We start from the raw sequence: 18,267 nt of genomic DNA, 5'->3' as shown, positions 1-18,267 counted from the left end.
ACACTGAGAGGTCGGCAGATGGAGGGGGAGTTGGGAAGACAGGCTGAGACCCTCCCATCACACACGTGCTCCCTGTCCCTTTCCGTTGGGCACCATGCTGCTCCAGGGAGGCCCATCTTGGAGATACAGCAGACTCTGAAGTCCAGAGAGGAAGCAAGGACAACTCCTAGCCCATAAAACAGAATCACTGGTGAGCTGGGGCTCGCCCTTCACTTGGCCTAATGAGAAGCAGCAGGATCTATGATGCAAAGGGCTCTGGGTGAGCACCTCTGTCCCCAGGCTAACTCAGTCCCCAGCATGATATCTGAAGCTCCTTTACAGATCACACCCCTGAGTCTTGGAAGTTCTCCATCTCCCAGTTTAAAGTACAAATACTTCCCTCCTACACCCTTCATCCAAGACCTATCAGCCGGGCTCTTCCCACTTTTTCTCCAACGTATGAACACATGAGAAGGATCTGGGAGCGTGGCTTAACTTATCTCTGAAGGTTCTTACTTTTAAAGGTTCATGCGAATTTGGTTTTGAAAATTATTTTTATTTATTTATTTATTTTGGCCGCGCCGCTCGGCATGCAGGATCCTAGCTCCCCAACCATGGATCGAACCTGCATCCCCTGCGTTAGAAGTGTGGAGTCTTAACCACTGGACCACCAGGAAAGTCCTGCGAATTTGTTTTTGAATCAGTTATATACTCATGCTTATGTTAATGGCATATAAAAATGACACCTCCAAGAAATCAGAAAACCTGGAGCACTAATTTTTTTGAGATTTTAGGGGCAGTCCTTCCAGTGTGTCTCATAATCTCAGGGGCAGCAGTGCCTGCCTCCCACTGGATGTTCATTCCTGAATTGCTTGTACATTCCAGTCTCAACCTCTCTCTCTCTCGCTCGTTCTTGCTCGCTCTCGCTCTCAGCTCCCTGCCTCCAGACGTCCCTAATCTCTCAAAGTTCTTCTAATTTCCTTGCCATCCCTGAAGGTGGAACCCCGCTTCCTCTGTCATCCTTTCAAGTGCCGATGGGTTTTTCTCCCAAATCCCACGTGCCTCCGGGTCTGGAGGTTAAGGCTGGTCTCCTCCTTGTTCAGTTGTTGCCTCTACCTTTCCTCTTTCCTCCCTCAGAAATGCCAGTGCCTTCGAGAACACGTCTGACCCTCCCATCTTGTATTTGTCCTTATTGTCATCATTCACTGGTGACGTCACCATTTGTCCCAAAGCATCAGGTGGACAGCTGGTCCCTCCCACTCTGGCCTCAAAGCTTATCTCCCCAGTTCCCAAGAGCTTTTCTTCCACCCCACCTTGGCCCCCATTCACTGTGGTCCCTGGGCCAGCAGCTGCAACATCTGGGAGTCTGTTAGAAATGCAGATTCTCAGGCCCCTCCTCCCCTAGTGAATCTGGAACTTGGGGTTGCGGGGCCACAGTCTGTGTTTTAAAAAGCTCTCCAGGTGCTTCCACGGCACGTGAAGTCTGAGAATGTCTACAGGAGGCCTTGCTACCATGAATTTCTCTACTGATGGTCTGAAACGTTCAAACACCGTCATCACCTCTCCTTCCACTCACTTACACTAACAGCTTCACTCCAGCAACTCACCAGCCCTGTTGAGACTTCCAACCCGTCTATCACTATGCTTTTTAACATCTGTCACATTCTCACTTTCCTCCTTATCCTTACACATGGCCCAGAACTCTTGTCATTTCCTTGCCATGACCTTGACCTTTGTGCCCCTCTCTCCCTCTAACTACTCGCTTGGCAAAACCTGACCCTGGCTACAGCTATCCCCGTAACTATGCGCTAACACCTCATCTGCACCCGAGGCTAAACACAGCTGGAAAAAGTCAGAAAATCGCACTGGCCACACACACTTCAAATAATGCCAGACAGTTGTACTGCACGCTCTCCTCTGCTGGCTTGAATCCCTTCTCCCCGAGATGACTCTTCCACCATGCTTCCTGCCCTCAAAACTTCCCCTCGCTCCCACGTTCAACTGATGACCTTGTCACATCCTTCACTTCACAGAGAAGCAGATGCATCTGACAACCACCTCATCCTCCCATAGCAGACACACCTCTCTGCACCTGTGCTCACATACCCGGCCCCTCTTCCTGGTTCGATGGACACAGCGTCCCTTTCCCACTTCTCCCCCCGTCAGCTCCTCCACTTGGTTTCTAGATGTCACCTCCCTTTGCCTACTCAAGCACTTCATGTCCACAGTAATCCCTTTCTCTTCTGCACCCTCCATTTATCCTTCTCTAATGGATCATTCCCGTTTGCAGATGTGCTTTAATATCACCTTTATGAAAACAAGATTAAACAAAACAAAAATTCTTCCTTGATCCCACATTCAGGATCCCACTGTGACTTTTTTGGGCCTACCCACGTTTGCCTTCATGGGTCACAAGATTAATATTGATAATTAAAGATTAAATAAGGAAATATTAAAAGTGCTATTTTATCATTCATTGGTAAAAAGATGAATATAATCCAGTCCAGTCCAGGTTGCATTATATTAATTCTTTCTTCTGGTTTTGAAAATTAAAACATTTAAAAGAAATTAAAAATACTGTGGGCCCGGGGACTTCGCTGGTGGCGCAGTGGTTAAGAATCCGCCTGCCGATGCAGGGGACATGGGTTCGAGCCCCGGTCCAGGAAGATCCCACATGCCACGGAGCAACTAAGCCCATGCACCGCAACTACTGAGCCTGCACTCTAGAGCCTGCGAGCCACAACTACTGAGCCCATGTGCCACAACTACTGAAGCCCACGCACCTAGAGCCTGTGCTCTGCAACAAGAGAAGCCACTGCAATGAGAAGCCCACACACCGCAATGAAGAGTAGCCCCCGCTCACTGCAACTAGATAAAGCCCGTGTGCAGCAACGAAGACCCAACGCAGCCAAAAAGAAAATAAAGAAAAATAAATATTGTGGGCCCTAGGTACTGTGCCTACTGGATCTACTGGCCCTGCCCTACTCCCCTCCAGCCACTGTCCTAACTTTGGCTCCCGTGACAACAAAACCCCTTGTGGAAGATGTTATTTTCCGAAACTGGCACAGCAGTAGGTCTGGTCTCCCATGTTCCTTCCATCAAGGGGAAGAGTCTATTTCTCCCTCTCTTCAAGCTGGATGGGTCTTTATGGTACTCAACGAAGAGAATGGGCAGAAGTGACACTATGTGACTTCCAAGACTAGGTCATCAAAGGCGACAGGGTTTGTGCCTGGCTGTCCCTCAGGACTTGCCCGGGGAACACAGCCACCATGTTGTGGGGAAGCCCAGAGCACACGCAGGGCTTCCAGCTGACAGTCAGCCTCAACCACCAGGCTGAGGGAGTCAGTGAACCTGTAGATGCCTCCAGGCCTGGCCTTCCAGCACCTCAGCTGATACCAAACGGAGCAGACAGTGTTCCCAAACTGCAGATCTGCATGCAAAGTAGAGGTTGTCATGAAGCCATGAAGTGTCGGGCATTTTTTAAGGTAGCAGTAGATAACTGAACCTGTTTTGCATCCTCTCCATTTCTTATTCTCTCCTCAACTTACTCCAATTGGATACTCATCCCCATCACTCCATGGAGAAGGCTTTACAGTGGTCACCAATGACCTACTTTTCTTACTCAACCTGCCAGCAGATTCAGCACAGCTCACCAAGTGAGTTCTTCCTTCAAACACCTTAGGTTTCAAGGACCCACATGTGTCTGATTTCACTCCAATCTCACTGACTGTACATCTCCTTTGCCAGCACCTCCTCCTTTTAAACAAATCTCTTCATGCTTGGGCTTCCCAGGCTTGTCCTCAGTACCATTCGCCCGTCTACCCACATGCTCTCCCCAGAGAGCTCATTCACCCTCAACATTACATACCATTTGTAGATTCCAGATTCATGAGCCCAGCTGTCTACTGGACAGCTCAACTCGGATCACAAACTTAGCAAGGCCAAAGCCAAAGTACGGATTTCCTTCCCAAATCCCTCCTCAACCCTTCTCAACCTCAGTCACGGCATCGCCATTTACCTAGCTGCCTAGGCCAAAAATGAGGAGTCACCCCTGAGTCCTCTCTTTCTCTTAGATCTCATTTCAGTCTGTTAGTAGGTCATTCCATCAGCTCCACCTCCAAACTTATCCTGAATCCAACCACTTCCCATGCCCTCCATCTCTGCAGCTCTGGTCCAGGCCACGTCCTCTCACTGGTCCACTGCAGCGGTCCTAACTGGCCTTCCTGCCCCCATCTTCCCATCACCTCCCTCCTTCCAGTCCACACCCAGCAGCCAGAGAAGTGTGTTCTAAAGCGTAAATCAGACCCTAGCACTGTCCTGCCCCAAACCCTCCCACGGCTTCCCACTGAAACTCAGGATAAAATCCACACTCCTTCCCCCAGCCGTGATGCACTATAGGATCCTCCTACTTCACCTGCGTGTTGCTCTGCCCTATCCACAGATACACCGCACTCACTGGGCCTTAGCACTGATGGGTCCTGCTGCTTGGAATGCTCTTCCCCAGACCCTCACATGGCTGCCTCCTTCTTGACATTCTCCCCTCCTCAGAGAGAACTTTCCCAACCTCACCTCAAATAGCTACTGAAGTAATTCTGACATTATCCTACTTTATTTGCTTCACAGTGCTTAAATGCTTATGAAATGATCTTATTATTATTTTTTCCCCTAGCATGTCTTCCTCACTAGAATCTAAGATCCTTGAGGAGAGGGACTTCAACATACACACTGCAGAATTTCCAAAGCCTAAAACAGTGCTTGGTACAAACAAGGAATTCTTGGCAGAAACAAGACTTGTTGAGTAACTGAGCAAAGTGCTTGACACACGGTCAGAGCTGAATTCACGTGTACTACTCTTAATTTTACAAGACAACAGCTCTTGATTCCTTTGAGAATGCCTGGGTTAGCAGATTTTTTTTCCTGTTTGTTTTTTTTTTCCTTGGCCGCACTATGCAGCATGTGGGATCTTAGTTCCCCGACCAGGGATGGAACCTGTGCCCCCTGCAGTGGAAGCGCAGAGTCCTAACCACTGGACCACCAGGGAATTCCCTAGCAGATATTTGTCAATGGGAAAAGATAGTGGGATTTTAGCACTGGAAGAGGCCTCCAGTGATTTTTCGAACTTGTCCCCATCTCATCACACCTGAAGACAGCATATGCAATCCACTGCTGTGGGTACCTGTGCTCAAGAGACTGTATGAATGAAACAGAACTCGATTTAGCCTCTGGCAGAGTAATCTAAAATTCAATTGGCTTTTCATGTGGGTCAGTTGCCCATGACCTGCCCTTAAATACCGCTGAGCTGTTGAGGTATAAATATATCGTTTTAAAGAGGATTAGGACCCCACAGAGAACGAGAGCCTGAAGTGAGTAACAATAGTAAGGCTTTAAGGAGGACAGGGTTAGGAATTGAGCAGGGATTTGCGAAGAGAACCCTGGGGATCGCAGGCATTCAGCCATAAGCCTGGCTCCAGGGGTAAAGAAATGCGTGTGAGCGACAAACCAGCGTCTGCAGAGCCTGAGATGGGCCTGGCGCAAAGCCCCAGGGTTAACTGTCTCCATGCCAGGGTTCCTATAACCCAGTAGGCCCCTCCTTGCTGGAGCTTAAACTCTCCTGTTGTTGCCTCAGACAGTCAGGACCAACGTCAGCCTTGAGACCACAGGGATCGCGCTGTGGGTTATGCTTCTTGCCTTTATTCATACACATTTACAACTTTTATTCTTTTTTTTTTTTAAACTTTGGGTTTATTTATTTATTTAAGGCTGTGTTGGGTCTTCGTTTCTGTGCGAGGGCTTTCTCTAGTTGCGGCAAGTGGAGGCCACTCTTCATCGCGGTGCGCAGGCCTCTCATTATCGTGGCCTCTCTTGTTGCGGAGCACAGGCTCCAGACGCGCAGGCTCAGTAATTGTGGCTCACAGGCCTAGTTGTGCCGCGGCATGTGGGATCCTCCCAGACCAGGGCTCGAACCCGTGTCCCCTGCATTGGCAGGCAGATTCTCAACCACTGCGCCACCAGGGAAGCCCCCATACAACTTTTATTCTTTATTTTCCCCCAGTCAATCTCTTTACTTCTAAGCCTTAGGGGGAATGAGTAAGCACACTTTGCTAATGTGCAACGGGAAATAAATCTGGATTTCAGGTTTGAATAGTCTGGATTTAATGTGAGGGCATTTGAGTACATCCTAGCCTTTAAAAATTAGGTTCTGAGGCTCTGTCTTCACTAACCTGAACTCAGACAAATCAGTTTCACCTTTTTCGTCTCAGTTTCATCTGTCAACTGAAAGGGCAATTGAGTGGGCAAGTCAAACTCAGTTTTCTCTCCTATAAAATGGGGATAACAGTAACTACTTTATTGGGTTGTTATAAAGATTAAATAAGATAATACCTGTAAATGCTTGGCATAATGTATGGTGGTGATTATAATAAGCATGCTACATGTTTTCTCATCTAAATTAAATTTTGCAACCACTGTAAGGTGTTATCCTCACCTTAGAGATACTCTGAAGTCCTTTCCAGCTGGTTTTTAAACAGCACAGCACACAAGCATCTGCAGTATCATCGAATTTGTTCTGCCATCTGGTAATAGCTGTCAACTGAAAAAAAAAAGCACAATCTAGAAGTCGAGAGTTATGTTTTATTTAGTGGACAAAACTGAGGACTTAAGCTCAGGACACAGCACCTCAGATAACTCTGAGAGACTGCTCCGAAGAGGCAAGGGGGAGAGCCAGGATATACAGAGGTTTTTGCAATAAAGACCAGGTATTCGGAACATCAAAAGATTACCATTAATTAAAGAAAACGAGGCGTCTCGAGTTAAGGAATTCTGCACTTTTCTAAGTATGGGGAGATTTAAGTCTGGGCTCACTGAAATCATTCCTTTGATATGCACCTCAGCTATCTGGGGGCAGTATCCTGTGCTTCTCATCCTGAGTCTCCTCAGGGTGCACCGTCAGGGTGGCTGTAATGTGATGGCTTGATGGCTGCAACATCATTTGTTCACTGATATGGCAGGCAATATTCTTCATTCACATAGCTAGTATTTATTGAATGTCTATTATCTGCCTGGTACCGTGTGAGGTGCTTTACAAGTTACCTAATTCAATACTCCAACCTTCATAAGTTTTATTTCCTACATTTTACTAATGAGTAAACTGAGGCTCTGAGAGGGTTAAACACCTTGCCTAAGTTTATAGCAGTTAGTGGGTTTGAACTCTTATCTGACTCAGGCCTGTTTTCTCTACTCGGCTACTCATGAATGTTGCAGTAAAGCTAATTTAATAGTGTAAGAAAGGAGGAAGGGTAGCTGACAAACAGAAACGTTACAAAAATAGACTGATTTAAAATAATTGCTTTATGTATTTACTGTGGTATATCTAAGTGGCCAAAGGACATATAATTCTCTTTGAAAGCATCAAAACTAGGCACTGAACGAGTTTAATCTGTAGAGTCTACCAATAATTTAAAACAGACCTTAACACTATTTTATTTAATATGAAAAGAAACTATACTTCAGATCAGAGAAAATAACAATGAACTCAGGGCTTCACCTCAATAAAAAACCGTCTCACTTCCTACCTGCCCTCTGGTCCATCCCGAAATCAGGTCTACTTTTCTCACTACCTCCCGTCACCACCATGAACAGAAAGTTGAGACTTGGGCATTAATTCTAATTTTCAGAACATACATTTTACTCAGGAGACCCAATTAAAAACAAACAAAAAGACCCTTCTCAGTCTATCAGAATAAAGAAATTACTTAGTTTATATCAAGTGGGCTTCAAATATGCCAAGTACTTATGTCAAGGAAATACCATTAATTTTTGTTGGGTGTGTAGTTTATCTCTGTATTTATCTTAAAACAAGATTTTAATATATAATTTGAAGTGCTAAATAATCTGGTTTAGAGGCTACTTTAGTCTAAAAACAGCTGGAAGTGGATGTACACCTTTAAAAGAGAGCCACTGGAGGCAAGTATGCAGAAGTCATCCTATTATAATAAAGTGATTGATACTGTCTGTAAAAAAAGCACAAAAAAGGATTAGATGTGGGTCTACATTTATTTTTAAAGAATTATTTCTTTCAAAATGAAAATGAGTCACAATGGCTGCTTTGCTAGATACAGTTACTATTATACTGCTCTTGTTTTACTGACTAGTTCTTAATCCTGAGGCTTATACCTGGCATAAACATGCTTTAGGCATTTGTGAATGACACAGTTGACAACTGAGCTGCAAAAAGAATGAGGTCATGGGGCACAAGGCTGTAATTCTTTTCATGTTAATGACAGTAATGTAAGTCTGATACATGAGCAGTGTGCATTCAGAACACGCATACCTGATAGCAGGTCGGGAAAAGAGAACAGGGACTCCAGTTTAAGGGTGGAAAACTGAGAAGTCATAACTACCCCAAAGATGTGAAGGAAACCACAAAAGACATGGGCCGGATTCTGCTGTAAAAAGGAAACGTATCACTCCCTTGGGGTTGATACACCAACAGCCTCAGCCCACTGTCATCTTGCCTCTTTCAGAGCTTTAACTACTATTTAATTTTATGGAAAATTAGACATCCGCAAACAAAAAGAGTGCTATTCACCAAAAGAAAGAGGTCTTATCAGCATGGAACTTAATAAGGAAAAGTATTTATTTGTGCCTTGTACAATTTTTGAAAGCTGTTATTGCTATTCAATTTTTGGTATTTACTATAGTGCTGGGTGCAAAGTCAACAAAAGAAAAGCTTATTGAATAAATGCATTACAGGATGAATGAAACGATACAGTAATTTCTTGAGAGCTCAAATTCCGTTATAGTGACCCTTCTAGGCAGCCCTGAAAAGGTTCGGGCTACAGAAGAGTTCAGCGCATGCCACAAATGTGCTTGATCTGCTATAAAGTATATCAATTTTCAAGAATGTAATGCTTACATGAGGTAAAACCTGGAGGTCACCACCCCCAAACTAGCATATGCCAGCCCGCACTAAGGTAAATATCAAAAACTTTAACTGCTCAGTGTTAAATTAACCAAAGTTTCCTTCTAGGTCCCTCAAAAGAAAGAAATGTGTGTGAGGAATATTTGAAACACTCACTTGTAGATGAATGAAATGATACAAATCACAATCAGTACAAACTAATAATTGAACAACAGTGGAATAACAAAATATGAATTTGACTGTTTTGGTACAGAGTGGTCCAAATGGTTTGCTCACATTTGTTAAAATCCGAACTGAAACAATGACATGTATGAAAGAATAGATAAAGTGGTTCCTGCACAATAGTCTGGTGTATCGTAAACTTCCAATCCCTGTTTTCTACTGATCAAGCCATGCGGCCTCAGGAGAGCAGTCACGGTGACTTGAAACTGTCTTCCCTGGAGACTCCCTCCACTTGACATGCTCACTTCACATCCCAGCACAGGTGGTCACGCTGAGACTTTATGACTTACTTTCTTCTTCCTCTGGTATTGTTTCCCAGATTGGTTTCTTGATGTGTTCTGGTAACTGTTCTAATTTTGTCTAAAGAGAGAAAAACAAAATTTTAATATAATGTGGACTTAACTCTTCAGCCACAAATTGAATTTATTCATTCTGTTCCCTCAAGTCCTCTTGACTTTTTTCTTTTACCCTCTCATCTTGTTGTAGGGCTTTGAAACAGAGAAAAGAAAACTCGATGGTAGGTTAACACTCTCACATACATAATCTATTTGCTCCTCAGTGATCTCCAGGGACCACCAATTAACGTGGAACCCGTGTCTAGACAACTGCTAAGAGGGAGGGAGGCGTCAGAGGTGGCTCCAGGAGGACATGGGCTGTGGCGGCAGCATTCTGTTGAGCCGCGCCCTGCACAGCAGGTGTAGACCCCCAACCACTGTGGCAACTCTGCCTCCAGGTCCTCCCCTCCACCCAGTGGGCTGGAATCAGGCGGCAATGTATCAATACAACAATACACATCTCCCTCCAACAGAGGCAGAAATTCAAGTCATACCTTTGTAACTTCCATGGCAACTCCTTCAGGTAAGTTTCGCTGAATATATTCCAAGTAGACATCCGCTGTACTCCCAGTGAGATGTTCTAACTAAAATTTCAAACATGAAATTGATTCATGCCATGCTGGTTAAAGCAGAAATTTTGCGGGTTTTTTTTTTTTTTTCTGGTAAAAGCAGTAGAGTCTTTTCTTCATCTGTGAAATCTTACAGAATCCCAATTTAAAAGGAAAAAAGTGCAGATCCTCTGGTTGAACTGAACGAGGGGAGCAGAGCCGCAATGTCCCCTTTCCTCCCAAATGCCTTAAAGCCAGGGCTCCATGGAACCCAGCTGGCAAGCATGGTACCAAAACAGTGTAAACGTTTCACAAAACAACTCAAACCAAAAGGAAACAAAAGACTAAATTATAAAATACAGTTAGTATAAGATTTTGCGTGTTCCATGGCAAGGTGGATAAAATTTTGGATTTTTCATTTAAGGGTAGGACTATGTCTTAATATTTGTACTCTCAATGCCTAGTACAGAGCTTCTCATATAAAACATGCACAAGCACTTGTTTTAGTAACATTTACCAATCATTCACTATAAGATGAAATATTCTAAGTGCTTTAGATAAATATCTCATTTAATCCTCACACTAACTGTATGAAATTGGTACTGTTATTATTTCCAACTTAAAGATGAAGGACTTGAGGCACAGGTCACACAGCTAGTAAATGCCAGTACTTGGACCTGGCTGTCCAACTCCAAAGCCCATGCTTTCCCTTAACCACAAGACTGTGCTGACCTGGGTGGCTGCACAAATGAATGATAATCGACGAATGAAAAACCTTAATGCTGCCCATCATGGACATGGAGAATTCAGTGAGCCCGTGAGAAGAATTATTAGAGCTGTGTGAAAATGTAGCTAGAATTTTTGAAATATAAGCAAAATTATTCCAATGCTAGCTTACTATACAAAAATTAGTCAACATAATGTGCACTACTGAGTTAAAGTATGAACTACTCTGAAGGATGGCTTTACTTGACTTTGATTTTCCTATCATGCTGCTTCTATAAACACAAAAAGACACTTACCTTCTCTACCACCATCTGGCATGGGCTGACTGAAAGGAAGTCTACTGGGCAACGTTAAAGGAAAGTTATGATGTGCTAGTGTGAAATTTGGGGCATTTCAAAAAAATGCCTGAATGTCTGAAATAAACTCACCTCTAAACATCTGTAAAGTGTTCTCATTTCATACTGAACCCTGTGCTTCTTGAAAATATGCACTGATTTGAGAAGAGTAAATCGCTCTATTTTCTTTGGAGGTTCATGTCTGGAAAATTAATGGGCGAAGCAACATACTTAAGCTAAGTGATGTTAAAACCTGAGTCACTGATATCAAAGCATGATTCCACGATTTTGCAGGTCAGGCTCATGCCCAATTATAGGCGTTAACTACTATTTTACAGACTTCCATTTGTCAAGACTGTCATCTCTAACAACGGCTGTCATGAAGCTCCGGCTAAAATAAACCTGCCGACGGCAACAGGAACATTTGCCATCGACCCAAAAACAAGCCTTGGCACGCAAGTGCACACACACATGCCTCCGGCTTTCACACCCTTGAGGTCTCGCACTGACCAAACATATGAACTGTGAGGAGCAGCACCGTGTGCTGGACATGGTTGTACTGTCTGCCGTGTATTACAGATACAGTGAAAAGCACAAAACCACGGTCTGTTACGGGAAATGTGTGAGTTCCTTCAGTTTTGCTAGAAAGCAAGACTGGCAAAGCTCCATATGGGCCTCGTTGAACATCAGAAAGAGCAGGTGACAAAACACAGGAGGTGGTTATACTTGACCTTGCAGTGACTTCAAGGCCATACGAAGCTCGCCTTGCTCATGCATGCAAGTATTGGGTGAATGGAGTTTCTTAAGGCAGTTTTGAAACAATGAATATAATAGCAAAGATACCAAATCCAAGAGGCCTGGAAGAATTGCTTGTTCACCTAATCCACCTCCCTGCCCCATGGAGATCCCAGACACGAGGGCTTCTTGGGCCTCCTAAGTTTATGCAATTTCTAGACAAAGGATTCCTTCATTTTCCTTGTTCACTCATTCTAGTATTTAAAAATTCTGGTAGACAGGAAAGGATGATCCTGCTTAGAATAATATAACAAACCTTATCTCTCCCCATCATGAGTTTCTATCCCATTTTAAGAGCTCAGACCTAGCTGGGACTGGCAGCATTTTTTTTTTTTTTTTTTTTTTTTTTAAATTTTATTTATTTATTTATTTATGGCTGTGTTGGGTCTTCGTTTCTGTGCGAGGGCTTTCTCTAGAATTTTATTTATTTATTTATTTATGGCTGTGTTGGGTCTTCGTTTCTGTGCGAGGGCTTTCTCTAGTTGCGGCAAGTGGGGGCCACTCTTCATCGCGGTGCGCGGGCCTCTCACTATCGCGGCCTCTCTTGTTGCGGAGCACAGGCTCCAGACGCGCAGGCTCAGCAATTGTGGCTCACGGGCTTAGTCGCTCCGCGGCATGTGGGATCTTCCCAGACCAGGGCTCGAACCCGTGTCCCCTGCATTGGCAGGCAGATTCTCAACCACTGCGCCACCAGGGAAGCCCCCCTGGCAGCATTTTTGACTGATTGTGTTATAGCAGCTAACAGGTCAGATTAAGAAAGATCATACTTACACTTTAACAGAGATACCAAGTTCTTTAGCAGCAAGCACCGCAAAATATTCATAACTGTCCAATACAGCCTTATCATGGCCTTTTACTAAAACTGATAGGCGCTTATATAACGTGTCTGGTTCATCAGAAACGGTTATCTGCAATTTTAAAATCAAAAAGAAAAGCTTCAGTCATGGTTCCTCTAATATTTACAATTGGAAAATTTAACGTATTACCCTCACCTGAACAACTTCAGAGTTTACGAATAAGTGGGGAGAAAAATGCTGAGTAACATCTTAACACAGCTTAAATATCTAGATACAACCACATTCAGACTCCACAATGACCCTTAAGAATCAGTTAAAATACAGTTTGAATCAAAAGGATTTTCAAGCAACCTACAAAATCACCAATGGAAACTTCGAGCTTAATAGTTATTAAACCCCAAATATACAACAGAAAAGGATTTGGGGTTCTGTTAATAAAAGTAGCCCGGTCAGAAGACCTGGATTGAGAATTAAACTCTGCCACTTAAAGCTGAATAACAACGGGCAAGTAATATAATCTCACTGAACTTAAGTTTTCTCACATATAAATAGGACAATACTTGTGCTACAGCTCATGGCATTTCTGTCGGGAACAAATAAGAGAGCACGGATTTAAGTGATTATAAGTTATAAAACATTGTTAAACAAAGGCGAGCTATTTCTATTCATATTCTTTTTCTTAGGTTTGTCCATGTTTATCTTGCCCGCTCTAATAGAAAAATTACTCATTTCTAACTAAAATGTCATGACACTGACTGTACAAATAACTTCTACCTCTTCCACTCTAATACTTAAAGATCTTAGAAATGATGGGTTTGACATTTCTGACTTTCTTCCAAGAGGTGAATTACCTTCACTTCAGTCATCCATCAAACCAGTAATTTATATTACTAATCCAATGTTTCAGAGTTAAATTACTTTGCCCTTGAAAGGAGATCTACTTACTAACCAGGAAGCTAGATATTCACTCTCAATTACCCCAAATAGGGTTGTTGGAAGAAGAGAATATACTGATATCTTATCTCTTAAGTTGAGGGACAAGAGAAGGGGAATATAGCCCTAAAATGTATAATGACTGGTCTCTACAGGGTTTTAAAGATAATTCTGAATCTGTTACAAATATTAAAAATCAAAAGATTTTGCACAAATATTTGAATTTCATTTAGTTTGGAAAATTCAGACAATCTGACATCACTAGGTCTAATTTCCCACATGGCAACAACTGGCTACAGTAAGTAGCAGCTGTCTTGCTTATAAAGGGTACAGCCTGCCACTGTGCCCACCCTGTTACCGTTCCTTACAGGCCTGGCCTACGCAGGCATCTGACCTGGAGACCCGGGGTTTATATATGCTATGAAGTGAAAACACGGAACCAGCAGGCCATTAGGTATAACACAATTCCATTTTGGTGCTCATGGTGTGCACAGATGATTATATACAGACAAAGGTCTAGAAGGATACGTACCAAACTGTTAAAGGGGATTATTTTTGAGGGGTGGGGCTGGAAGCATTTGGAATTTAAAAAACTACAAATTATAGTTTGTAGTTTTAGGATTTAAAAAAACTACAAATAATACAAAAACTGGGTTGATGAAATCATGGCTTTCACTTAAAGGAAACAAGGTAACACAGCTGCTCCTGGATTTTCTCTACTTGTGATAATGCTCTCTCTCACAATAAAGCACTGTTCACTGTTCAATAAAGACTTGAAGCCTACAAAAAAAAAAAAAAATTCCATAATATAATACAAAGTATTCAGCATCATTAATTATGACAACTCCATACACTATGCTGAGCTAAAACCAAAAGACTACTCATTCCCACAGTTATTTGGGGTAAATACTTTATTCGATTAGCTCTTACCTTAATAGCCTGAAAGTGACCATAAGCACTCAGGGACATCAGTGAATACTTTCCTCAGGTGCACTGTGCACCTGCCAGTATTCCAGAACAAATTTTTTTATTCATAAAGTGTTTGGGAAACAGCCCCAAATGAAATAATGAGGAAAATTTACTGCTAATGTAGCTTCTTATGCCAAGAAATAGGGAGTGCATACCGTAGGCTTGGTCAAATCCTTGGGAACATCAACGTGTAGGTTTGAAAACTGTACCCACTTCATATTGGTGCTGCTATGTGCGGAAACAAAGAGAAACCTAAGTAAAACAGCACAAGTGCCCATTTTCTTATTCAATTTAGCACATCCAATTATATACTTACAGAAGAAGGCCACCATTTTTGGCTGTACTGCTCCTGGAACTCCATACAGAAAAATTCCTCGAACCCTTAAAAAGAGGGGGATGTGTGTTAGAATTAAAATCAATTCCCAAACCATTCATAGTTTCCATTAAAAACCAAAAGGTGCAGCATGCTTCAAATAACAGGCTATCTCATTATTTTAGATGAAGATATTGGGGTAACTAAATTGCCAAATTAGATTTCATTTAAAAAAAAGAGGACAGTGGTAGAGTTGATAATCAAAAAGGACTCTCAAAATACTAGAGACTGTATATCTTATAGCTCAGGAGCAAGAACTTTTTTTTTTTTAATTTATTTAATTTATTTATTTTTGGCTGCGTTGGGTCTTCGTTGCTGCGTGCGGGCTTCCTCTAGTTGTGGCGAGCGGGGGCTACTCTTCGTTGCGGTGCGCGGGCTTCTCATTGTGGTGGCTCCTCTTGTTGCGGAGCACGGGCTCTAGGCACGCGGGCTCAGTAGTTGTGGCTCGCGGGCTCTAGAGCGCAGGCTCAGTAGTTGTGGCACATGGGCTTAGCTGCTGCGGGGCATGTGGGATCTTCCCAGACCAGGGGTCGAACTCGTGTCCCCTGCACTGGCAGGCAGATTCTTAACCACTGCACTACCAGGGAAGCCCAGGAACAAGAACTTTTTTAAAAAACAATTCTCACATTAACAGCTATGAATTAAATATGCAGACATCAAGGAAGAAAACATATGACTTCATTTTCCCATTTTTTTTTTTTACAGATTAAATATATTTCAACATAATACTTCTTTTACTTAAATATTTTTGAGCATTAAAAAAAAGCGTCTTTATAATTTAATTTATGGAGCTGGAATAAGAATTCTAAAGTACCCTTCTTTGAAGCTTTCATACACCTTTTCCAGCATATTTATTTCTTGGCTTGGCTGAGACAACTAGCTTATAAACGTCTAATTTTATAAGTAAGTTGAAATACACATTGGAATTTACACCCATCTTATATACCACTACTGTGCCTCATACTGCAACAATACAGCGTTTCCAAATCCTTACTGTCAGCTCCCCCTGGTGGAACAAAATTTCTTGTTGTAGGAAACCTATGGTACTGTATGTAATACACATTTGCCACCCGTTTTTTTCTTAAGCTTTCCCAAGATTTAAAGTGTAACCTGAGAAACTGGAAGCTCAACAGGATCCTGAAAAATACTTTAAAGATGAGAATAACAGTTTAGTACAAATGAAACTTAATTAGAACAGCAGAGGGTCACCTATGTTAAAAAAAAAAAAAACCTATTCTTAGCTAATTATCCTTCTTCCACTCTTCACCCAAGATGGAGGCAAATCAAAACTTTCACAGTCTCTCTTGGATCAAGGGAGAAAAGCAAAAAGAAGAAAGGAAATCAAGCACAATACAAGGTAGTAAGAGGTACGTGCCATTTTCCACACATAACCACAGAGAAAATTCCCTCCCCACATTTATACCCCTAAGCCCACAATCCAGTTGTGTAGAAGGCCCACAGGTCTAAGGAATATGACACTTCCCAGGCATCTTTTCCCAGTATAAACCCCCTGCTTTTAAAAAGTTGGAGCCTAAAGTGCTGTTACACCCACAAACTAACCTTAAGAAGTTCTTAAGCTTTCCTTCCTTTTTTTCTTTTCTTTCTTTTTTTTGAGGGGGTGGAGCCTGTTCTGGGTAAGTGGGTCTTAAAATAGTTCAAAATTTCAACCTCTAACAGCACCTGATTTAATAACGGTGGTTCTCAAAGTGTGGTCTAAGGACTTCTGAGGGGCTCCTGAGACACCTTCAGAAGGGGCCCGGGAGACTAAACTTATTTTCATAATAACAGTAAGATGTAATTTGCAACTTTCCCACTCTATTCTCTCACCAGTGTACAGTGAAGTTTTCCAGAGGCTGCAGGACGTGTGATATAGCAACAGATTGCAGAAGCAGCTATGAGAGCCAAGCTGTCTTCTATTAAGCCAGGCATTAAAGAGATTTGCAAAAACATAAAACGTTGCTACACTTCTCTCTCAATTTGTTTGGGAAAATACAGTTGTTTTCCATAAAAACGTTAATTATGTTAACATGTAATGAGTTTATTAGTGTTATTTTTAAATGAACAAGCATTTTTAAGATTCTCGGTTGTATTTTCTAATAAGCTAAAAATCGATAGCTAAAACCCACAAAACCCAAAGCTCTTCGGAGTCCTCAACCATTTTTAGAGTGTAAAGAAAGGGGTGCTGAGGCCAAATAACTTAAGAACCGCCGCTTAAATTCTTGCTTTTTCTCCAAAGAACCGAGCAGAGGATATCTAACCCACTCCTCTGACTTCAGCGATTCTCATCTAAATCTCAGAAACCCGGGTATCCAGAAGGTATCTCAATCTGGTTCCGTGGGAAGCGTCTAAGATCTCGTGCCACCTAATTTTCGCGAGGTGAACCTTCTTGACTTCTCTGAGCCTCAGTTTATTTCGCAAACGTGAAAGGCGGGGTCTGGAACGTGCGCTGTTCAACATCCTTTCCAGCCCTGACAGTCTACGATTTTTCTAGTTCCTGTCTTTGCCCTGACTCATTAACTTATGTTTTATCCTATGAGAGAATTCGAGATAAAATCAGCCCTTTTCTCGCCACCTTCCTGCAAACAACGGGCCGTGCGTAATAAATATCGCGGAAAGCTCCAGATGTTAAGAATGACAGGGCTTCCCTGGTGGCGCAGTGGTTGAGAGTCGGCTTGCCAAGGCAGGGGAGGCGGGTTCGAGCCCTGGTCTGGGAAGATCCCACATGACGCGGGAGCAACTGGGCCCGTGAGCCACAACTACTGAGCCTGCTCATCTGGAGCCTGTGCTCCGCAACAACAGAGGCCGCGATAGTGAGAGGCCCGCGCACCGTGATGAAGAGTGGTCCCCGCTTGCCGCAACTAGAGAAAGCCCTTGCACAGAAACGAAGACCCAACACAGCTAAAAATAAATAAATAAATAAATAATAAAAATAAAGGAATTCCTTTTAAAAAAAAATGACAGGTGGCAGCCAGACGTAATGGTTACCGTCCTTGTTGGGCCGCCTAGTCCCCCCAGCGCACCCCGTACCTGCCAGAGACGCCGTCCCAGTGGCCCAAACGCCGCTCGCACCGCCATCTTGCCGTTCCCGCTTCCCGGGATCGCTTCCGGGGTCACGGAGGAGTCCTCTGACCATAGAGTTCTGAAAAAGGAGAGAGTGTGTCCTTTGTGTTCCGGCACCGGAACAACCATAGAGACGCGATTCCACGCTCTCTGAGGGTGGGACTGTGAATGTAGCCGGCCTCCTTCCGGTCGCAACCTGACCCCTACGCCGTCCTGTAATAGTTTCAGCTCGTATCTGGTTACCGAGTTCTGTCCGCACTTTCCTTTTCAAGTCG

General features: G+C 43.2%; 2 protein-coding genes across 5 annotated transcripts in view; both read right to left on the bottom strand.

Annotated features, from left to right (window-relative positions):
• GUCA1B (guanylate cyclase activator 1B) overlaps window positions 1-6,505 on the bottom strand; it is a 16,415-nt gene extending 9,910 nt beyond the window's left edge. The window contains exon 1 of the mRNA XM_082414813.1: window positions 6,464-6,505. The gene's annotated coding sequence lies outside the window, so the exon portion shown is untranslated. The remainder of the gene's footprint in view (window positions 1-6,463) is intronic.
• Window positions 6,021-18,117, bottom strand: MRPS10 (mitochondrial ribosomal protein S10). Of its 4 annotated transcripts, none has more exons than XM_082414802.1 (7): window positions 17,960-18,117; window positions 14,876-14,940; window positions 14,715-14,787; window positions 12,632-12,768; window positions 11,159-11,267; window positions 9,951-10,040; window positions 8,026-9,481 (listed from the first exon to the last, which is right to left on the bottom strand). In XM_082414802.1, exons 1-7 carry the CDS (start codon window positions 18,005-18,007, stop codon window positions 9,401-9,403), a joined length of 603 nt encoding a protein of 200 aa, XP_082270928.1. In that variant the 5' UTR covers window positions 18,008-18,117; the 3' UTR covers window positions 8,026-9,400. The 4 variants fall into 4 exon arrangements, with proteins under 4 accessions (XP_082270930.1, XP_082270928.1, XP_082270929.1 ...); XM_082414803.1 differs by having other exon boundaries at window positions 14,715-14,784; XM_082414805.1 differs by lacking the exon at window positions 17,960-18,117 and adding an exon at window positions 16,760-17,213.
• Between the last annotated feature and the right edge of the window lie 150 nt (window positions 18,118-18,267).

Source organism: Balaenoptera physalus (genome assembly GCF_965194825.1).
Source record: "Balaenoptera physalus genome assembly, chromosome: 11".
Taxonomy (NCBI): Eukaryota; Metazoa; Chordata; class Mammalia; order Artiodactyla; family Balaenopteridae; genus Balaenoptera; species Balaenoptera physalus.
This window is presented reverse-complemented; position numbering and strand designations above follow the sequence as displayed.

Excerpts from the sequence above, each read along its gene's own strand:
- MRPS10 (XM_082414805.1), bottom strand. The coding sequence starts at position 16,882 with ATGTTTTTGCAAATCTCTTTAATGCCTGGCTTAATAGAAGACAGCTTG. Across the intron at positions 10,041-11,158 it reads CACTTTACAGATGTTTAGAG|TTAGAACATCTCACTGGGAG; the intron begins GTGAGTTTATTT and ends TTGAAATTTTAG. Across the intron at positions 9,482-9,950 it reads TTGCCATGGAAGTTACAAAG|ACAAAATTAGAACAGTTACC; the intron begins GTATGACTTGAA and ends TTCTCTCTTTAG.